The sequence below is a fragment of the Alexandromys fortis genome, unplaced genomic scaffold, assembly GCF_014885135.2.
Source record: "Alexandromys fortis isolate MF-2015 unplaced genomic scaffold, M_Fortis_MF-2015_v1.1 scaffold_199, whole genome shotgun sequence".
In the NCBI taxonomy this organism is placed as follows: Eukaryota; Metazoa; Chordata; class Mammalia; order Rodentia; family Cricetidae; genus Alexandromys; species Alexandromys fortis.
The window spans coordinates 2,589,341-2,597,764 of record NW_026068074.1 but is presented as its reverse complement, the minus strand read 5'-3'; the positions used below and the strand labels follow the sequence as shown (position 1 = coordinate 2,597,764).

Sequence of the window (8,424 nt, the reverse complement as noted above, 5' to 3'; positions counted from 1 at the left end):
AAAAAAAAGAAAGAAAGAAAGAAAATAAAAGAAAAAGAAGTTGACAAACTGTATGGGTTAAAATTTGCTGCTATGTGGCTGTATCACTCACTCACAGGCATGCAAGTGAACCTGTTTATGATTCTATGCTTTTCCTGTAAAACAGTCAGATAATAACCCCTGCTTCAAAGAGTTTAAGATTAAACATAGCCAGGCTGGAAAGGTGGCTCAGTGGTTAAGAGCATTGCCTGTTCTTCCAAAGGTCCTGAGTTCAATTCCCGGCAACCACATGGTGGCTCACAACCATCTGTAAAGAGGTCTGGTGCCCTCTTCTGGCCTGCAGACATGCACACAGACAGAATATTGTATACATAATAAATAAATATTTTTTAAAAAAGATTAAACATAGCCAAGGATTGTAGCTCATATCCAAAACTCTAGTACCTAGTAGGCTGAAGCAGGAAGGTTACTAATATGGGATTCCCCTTTGTATGCTGTGAATACCATTGGTTAATAAAGGAATTGTCTTGAGCCCATGATAGGGTAGAATAGAGCTAGACAGAGAAAACTGAACTGAATGCTGGGAGAAAGGAGGCAGAGTCAGGGAGAAGCCACTGAGTTGCCGGAGACAGATATGGTTGGAACCTTGCAAGTAGGCCATGATCCTCATGGTAAAATATAAAATAATGGAAGTGGGTTAAGATGTAAAAGCTAGTCAATAGGAAGTTAGAGCTAGGGGCTGAAGAGATGGCTCAGTGGTTAAGAGCACTGACTGTTCTTCCAGAGGTCCTGAGTTCAATCCCCAGCAACCACATGGTGCCTCACAAACATCTGTAATGAGATCTGGCGCCCTCTTCTGGCATGTAGACATACATGGAGGCAGAATGTTCTATGTATACACAATAAATAAATCTTTAAAAAAAAAAAGAAGCAACCCACTGACTGGGAGAAGATCTTCACCAACCCTGCAACTGACAAAGGTCTGATCTCCAAAATATATAAAGAACTCAAGAAACTAGACCGTAAAAGGCTAATCAACCCAATTATAAAATGGGGCACTGAGCTGAACAGAGAATTCTCAACAGAAGAAGTTCAAATGGCCAAAAGACACTTAAGGACATGCTCAACTTCCTTAGCGATCAGGGAAATGCAAATCAAGACAACTTTAAGATACCATCTTACACCTGTCAGAATGGCTAAAATCAAAAACACCAATGATAGCCTTTGCTGGAGAGGTTGTGGAGAAAGGGGTACACTCATCCATTGCTGGTGGGAATGCAAACTTGTGCAACCACTTTGGAAAGCAGTGTGGCAGTTTCTCAGGAAATTCGGGATCAACCTACCCCTGGACCCAGCAATACCACTCTTGGGAATATACCCTAGAGAGGCCCTATCATACAACAAAGTATATGCTCTACTACACTCATAGCAGCATTGTTTGTGATAGCCAGAACCTGGAAACAACCTAGATGCCCTTCAATGGAAGAAAGTATGGAATATATACATATTAGAGTACTATTCAGCAGTAAAAAACAAGGACTTCTTGAATTTTGCATACAAATGGATGGAAATAGAAAACACTATCCTGAGTGAGGTAAGCCAGACCCAAAAAGAGGAACATGGGATGTACTAACTCATATTTGGTTTCTAGCCATAAACAAAGGACATTGAGCCTATAATTAGTGATCCTACAGAAGCTAAATAAGGAGAACCCAAAGAAAAACATATAGGCATCCTCCTGAATATTAACCTTCATCAGGCGATGAAAGGAGACAGAGACCCACATTGGAGCACCAGACTGAAATCTCAAGGTCCAAATCAGGAGCAGAAGGAGAGAGAGCATGAGCAAGGAACTCAGGACTGCGAGGGGGTGCACCCACACACTGAGACAATGGGGATGTTCTATTGGGAACTCACCAAGGCCAGCTGGCCTGGATCTGAAAAAGCCTGGGATAAAACCGGACTAGCTGAACATAGTGGACAATGAGGACTACTGAGAACTCAAGAACAATGGCAATGGGTTTTTGATCCTACTGCACGAACTGGCTTTGTGGGAGCCTAAGCAGTTTGGATGCTCACCTTACTAGACCTGAATGGAGGTGGGTGGTCCTTGGACTTCCCACAGGGCAGGGAAACTTGATTGCTCTTTGGGCTAACGAGGGCGGGGGACTTGATTGGGGGAGGGGGAGGGAAATAGGAGGCGGTGGCGGGGAAGAGTCAGAAATCTTTAATAAATAAAAAAAAAGTTAATAGGCCAAGCAGTGATTTAATTAATACAGTTTCTGTATGGTTATTTTGGGAGTCTGGGCGGCAAGGAAATGAATAAGCAGCCTCATACTACAGGTTACCTTGAATTTGAGGCTATACTAGACTATAAAGTGAGTCCCAGTCTAGCTTGGGTTACAATGTAAGATCCTGATGGAAAAACAAAACAAAACAAAACAAAACAAAAAAAAATAGGGCTGGGGCTGGGCAGTGGTGGCACATCCCTTTAATCCCAGACTTAGGCAAATCTCTGTGAGTTCGAGGCCAGCCTGGTCTAGAGCTAGTTCCAGGACAGGCACCAAAAAGCTACAAAGTAACCTTGTCTTGAAAAAACAAAAACAAAAAATAGAACAAAAACCAAAACCAAAACCAAACCAAACAAAAAAAAAATGGGGCTGGGGATGAGGCTTGATGAGTGGTATGCTTCCCTGGCACAAATAGACCCTGGGTCAGAATCCCATACTGCATAAAACCAGGGGTGGTGGTGCATGCTTTAATCCCAGCACATGCAGGATGAAGATCACAAGTTTAAGGCCATCAAGGTAGTTCAGCTGTTAAAGGGGCTTGTCATGAAAGCCCAATGATCCGAGTTCAGTATCTAGAACTCACATAAAGGTGGACAGAGAGAACTGAATCCATAAAGGTGTCCTATGGGCCAACTTGAGTAGCACAGCATGCATGACAGCCCCACGGCTCCCTCTTTCACACACACACACACACACACACACACACACACACACACACGCCTAATTCTAAATTGAAAAAATGTGGAAGTTCACATACAGTTTGAAGCCAGCTTGAGCCTTGTCTCAAAAAATTAATGAGTCAGGTGGTGGTGGCGCAATCCTTTAATCCCAGCACACAGGAGGCAGAAACAGGTGAATCTCTGTGAGTTTGAGGCTAGCCTGGTCTACAAAGCGAGTTCCAGGACAGCCAAGGCTATATAGATAAACTCTATCTTGAAAACCCAAAGCCTAATTAATGAATAAAATAAAAATAAAATAAAATAAAAAGAATACTTTATAGAGCATTTAGCTCTGTGTCTGGAATACGGTCCGTGCTCAATAAAGAGAAGCCATTGTTATAACTTAGGATACACCTTTTTCTTTGGTGTGCATGTAGGGTAAGAAGGAGCCAAGGGAAAAAAATGCCCTGCCTCTGTCTAGACCTGGAGACCTGGGTCAAGGAGAAACACCCTAACTCTGTCTTTACCCCAGGACCAGGGATTGAAATCCCACCAATGCCCGAGCTTGTGCTGAATCAGGCCACAAAAATCCACCAGTCCCAAGGCACCCTGGAAAGCCTTCCCCCCAAGAAATCCTATGTAACGTCTAGACCCTGTTCAGTTTGCTACTGTTCTCACCCAGGCATATACCTTCCTGGATTCCTCCTTCCCAATAAACCTCTTAAGTGAGGTTTGTTGTGCAGTGTGACATTTTCTCTGAAGCGGAACCCTGCTGTAACAACTTTCCTGAGAGGGAACTGTAACACTTTCACTGGAGAAACTTTCCCCTCGCTGGGCAGAGTTGCTACACTCTGGGATCTGAGCTGAACTATAATACTTTCACCAGGGAAACGTCCGGGATCTGAGCAGAACTGAAGCAACTTTCGGAGCAGAGCATTGCTGTTAACACTTTCACTGGGGAAATGTTCCTCTAGGGAGCAGAGTTGTTATACTCCTGGATCTGAGCGGAACTGTAACACTTTCACCCGGAACTTCCCCTTAGCAGAGCACAGTTGTTACATTCCGGGATCTGAGCAGAACTGTAACAACTTTCGGAGCACAGCGCAGCGCATTGCTGTTAACACTTTTTCCGGGGAACCTTTCCCCTAGCCGAGCAGAGTTGTTACACTCTGGGATCTTTCGGAGCACAGCGCATTGCTGTAACACTTTTGCCTCTGCAAAACTTGTCTGCAAGCTGGGTTGTGGTGACGCACGCCTTTAATCCCAGCAGCACTCGGGAGGCAGAGGCAGGAGGATCTACAAGAGCTAGTTCCAGGACAGGAACCAAAAGCTACAGAGAAACCCTGTCTCGAAAATGCAAAAAACAAACAACAAACTTCCCTGCAGAAACCTTCCCCTGCCAGCGAAGAGTTGTTACACTTGCACTGGGGAAACCTTTCGCTGGAGCAGAGCTGTAAATTGCTCTGCTTACAGTGACTGTGGTATTCCTTGGCTCTGGACAGCCAGGACACTTTCCATCCAGGCCGCAATGCTTATGGTGTGCACACTCACACAAGCCAGAGGGCAATATCAGGTATTTCCCTTAGTTGCTCTCTACCTTACTTTTGAGAGAGGGTTTCTTGCTGACCTTGGAGCTCTCCATCTCAGCTAGACTGTCTGGCCAGCAAGCTCCTAGGGATATGTCAATCTTCAACCACCAGAGCTGGGATTACAATAAACCGCCATGCCTGGTAAGGTGAGATGGAAATTTTAGGCAGTTTACTGTGGAAGCCAAGGTCAAGGGCAGACCACAGATGGAGATCTGTCAGAGGCTGGGGCAGTAGCTCAATAGAGCTGGTCAAAGCAACGCTACTGCCAGGACACTGAGGAAGGGCAGATCTGCCTGCCATCCTTGAAGAGAATCTGGTCTCTGCTCAGAGAAGGGCAGAGAATAGGGAAAGGTGGGAGACCTGGGGCCAGGAAAGCTGCTGTCTATCAATCCAGAGGCCATGAGGCAGAGGAAGAGAAGGAGAAGCATGTGTTTGTATAGGGTGCTGGGGTGGGGGAGCGCTTCGGAAGGAAGGAAACCACAGGACAAAACTCAAGATCTTGAGAACAGGCTGAGGGAAATGACAAGTTTCTGGCTCGTATTCAGGGCTGATTTGACATCATCAAGGACGAGAAATGACAACCGTGAGGGAATGGGTAAAAGTGAATGCTACACTTAGCGGTGACTGACAAGAGTTGATGACAACACTGTGTTTCTCCTCAGACTGGGACACAGACTTCTCTCTGCTGAGCGACGTGAAGCTCACCTGAATTTCTCATCCTGCATCCTGTGTTAGAGGGATGGAGGTTGATAGTCTGGAAGGTAGGTGTGTTTGGGGGCGGGTTCCTCACCTTTCAGGATGGCCTGCAGGGAAGCCACCTCCTCTTGACACTGTCTCCGCACCGCAGCCACCGCCTCTGCCTTGGTGCTCTCGCTCACCTCCGCTACAGCCTTCATGGTTTCCATTTCTGCCAGGGCACCCGCCAATTCAGCACGAAGCCGTCCGAGCTCACTGGACTCGGATGCATCCTTTTGCCCATCTTGGGGCTGGGGATTCGGCGCTGTGGGGGGACAGGGACCAACCTTTCTTCCCATGGTTCGTAGGTCTCTTAGCACCTCAGAAGACCCAGCAGTCCGGTCACCCAGTCCCAGACTCCATCTGCACAGGTCTCAACCCACTCACCTGGCCCAGCCCCTTCCCACCTCCCGCAGTGTACTGTACAGTCCAATCGCTTCCAGTGGCCCCGCCCCCTCTTCCGCCCCCCAACTCTTACCTGCCCGACCCTCAGGCCCCGCCCACGCTCCTGACCCCGCCCACCCTGGCGGTTGCTGTGCCCCGCCCCCTTCCCAAGCCTCCGTGCTGGCCGGCTGCCGCCCGCCGCCGCATTCGGCCCCGCCCCCAGCCCCCTACTCCCCACGTGCACGGCGACGTCCTCGCGCACCGACCCCTGGCCGCCGGCGCCGCTGGTCCTCACCTAGAGCTGCCGGTGCAGCTGCTGCCATCGTCTCAGCCCAAACGGCGGATTCCCGCACTCCCTGGTGATGGCACTCCCGCTTCCGGGTCCGCTCGGCTGTTTCCGGATCCGCTCGGCTGTTTCCGGATCGGGGCTGAGGGGCCGCCGTGGTGGAGGTGGTGGGGTTTTGCCGAGCCTTGCCGAAGGCGTTCGAGTGGTTGCGGGGCTCGGGTCCCGCCTCTCTCTCGGGCCGCGCGTCCGCGTTCCCGCGCGTCCTCGCGCTCCCTGGAAGGCACGACGGCTCGGGATCTGCGGCAGTCTTCTCTGAAGCCCGCGTGCCTGTCACGGCTCCACTGGAGCCTACGTCCTGGAACGCCGGGCCATAGCCCTGGAGGACGCGGCTGGCGGCCTCCCCCTTCCCTCCGCTCGGCCGCCCTTCCGCCGCAGCCCGGATCGCGTTACAGCGAAACGCTGCCCAGCCCTCCCAGCACCTCCACCCCGCGGGCCAGGGCTGGGTCGGCGTTCTGAAGCCTGGCTCAGTCGGTGGCAGAGGTGCAAAACCTGCGTGTCTCCACCCCCATTTCCTACGGCTTCCTGCAAATTCCCCTTCTCCACTCCCAGAGCTGTAAATCTTTCCTCTGCAGCCTGGGTCTAGGTCAATCTCTCATTATGTGTGACCTCTCTCTCGCCTTGGAGAGTCACAGCACTTCAAATAAGTACGGAGACTGGATTCCCCTGCCTCCAAACCGGTTTTCTATAAAGGGCGCTTGAACCTGTAAGCCCTTGACTCTTTGTGACCTCCTTCGAAGTCCAGTAAAGTATAACGCCGCTGTACTTATACCAGGCTAGGTTCTTCAGTTCTCCAGCGCCAACGCTAGTTGTAAGACCCGTCACCTCTCCTCAACTGACAAGATAACTCTCATCGCCCCTCCCAAAGTACCTACTGGTGGATTTAGCCCAATGAAAGTCTACTCCGGCAGGCTGGGGCTACACTCAGGACCCATGGGTAGTACCAAGCGTTTAGAGCAAGAGTGCCTGCAGCTGCAGGGGGAGGTTTTACACAAACAATTGATTTAACAGAATCTAAGATAAGCAGTTAGCTAGGGGGACTTGCACAAGCAGGCAGTTTAACTGAAGCTAAGTTAGCTGGGGGCATCTTGGCCTTGGGTTCCTAAAATAGTGTTGATTAACTTTCCACACGGCTTCCCATCAAGGAAATCAAATTCTAGTAAGACCTAAAATAGCCTCAGCAAGAATACAAGATGGAGGAACCTTTGCACTGCCTTACACTGCCACATTAGGCCCTTTAGCTAATTTTAAATGTAGCCGAAGTGATCCTGCCAACGCACGAATCAAGTCTCGTCCTGGCTTAGACTAGTCTAGCTTAAAAATGTTAGAGGGGCACACCGTTGTTCACTGATGTCACAGGTGGCAAAGATTCTCATGAAAAGGGACTGAGCATTTTTTTTTTTGAAATCACTGGTGATTACAGAAATGCAAATGAAGCTACAGGGAGATATCGCTAGAGTCCCCTCGGAACAGAAGAGTAATGACATCAAATGCTGCTGAAGACGTGGAGTACAGATAGTGGGAGTGTGGAACGGGGCAGCCATTCCAGGGGAAAGGGCGCGGCAGCCTCTAAGGAAGGCAACCTGAGCGGTTGTGGAGACGGCTCAGCGGGTAGGAGCACTTGCTGGGAAAGCCAGAAGTCCTGGGTGCATAGCATCAGCACCCGCAGAAAAGCCAGACATGGCTGAGAGGCCTCTCATCGAATCATTGAAAGCCAGGTAGATTTCTTTGAATCCCAGTCTAACCTGATCTACATTAAGAGTGTTCCAGGCTAGCCAGAGCTACATAGTCACTGCCTCAAAAAAAAAAAAATTAAACTATTTCATGTTAAAGGAAATTTGCCAGCAGATATAGTGGTGTAGGAATGTAAGATCCCACTTGGAAAGCTGCCACAGGAGAATCGGAAGTTCTGATCCAGCCTGTGCTACATAGCAGGATCCTGTCTCAAAATCAACACTCCTTAAGCCCCAAAGTTTAGTAGCTCAGGCCTGTAAGCCCAGCACTTGAAAGATGGGGGTGTGAGGATCCAGATTCCAAGGTCATGATGAACTATTTAGAGAGTCTGGGGTCAGCCTGAGTTACTACATAAGACTGTCTCAAAAAAAATCCAAACGAGCCAAAAAACAGTGCAAGGTCTGTTGCCTTATTCTACAATCTAAGCACATGGGAAACAGAGGCAGGAGAACTGCTGTGTTTGAAGCTATCTTGGGCTACATAATGAGTTCTAAAACAGCCTGGGCTACAGAATAAGACACTGCCTCAAAAAGTAAAAAAACTAAAGACCACCACCTTCAACAAAAACAGCCCAAACCCATAAGAACTACAACAAGGAAGAATTAAGTCTACCACTTGGGAGACTGAGAACCAGAGGATTCAGAAGTCCAAGGTCACTCTCAGAGAATAGCAAGTTTGAGGCCAAATGAGCTATATCAGACACAACTTTA

General features: G+C 48.8%; 1 protein-coding gene across 2 annotated transcripts in view; it reads right to left on the bottom strand.

Moving 5' to 3' along the window:
* The window catches only part of Rabep2 (rabaptin, RAB GTPase binding effector protein 2), a 27,397-nt gene extending 20,615 nt beyond the window's left edge, over nucleotides 1–6,782 (bottom strand). Inside the window, exons 1-3 of one of the 2 annotated variants that reach the window (XM_050121600.1) lie at nucleotides 6,685–6,782; nucleotides 5,933–6,196; nucleotides 5,309–5,518 (exon numbers count right to left, since the gene is read on the bottom strand). In XM_050121600.1, the coding sequence (XP_049977557.1) occupies nucleotides 5,309–5,518; nucleotides 5,933–5,960 (238 nt within the window). In that variant the 5' untranslated portion in view covers nucleotides 5,961–6,196; nucleotides 6,685–6,782. Of the gene's footprint in view, nucleotides 1–5,308; nucleotides 5,519–5,932; nucleotides 6,572–6,684 lie in introns of those variants that run through there. The other variant, XM_050121599.1, reaches the window with a different exon arrangement.
* Nucleotides 6,783–8,424: the final 1,642 nt, after the last annotated feature.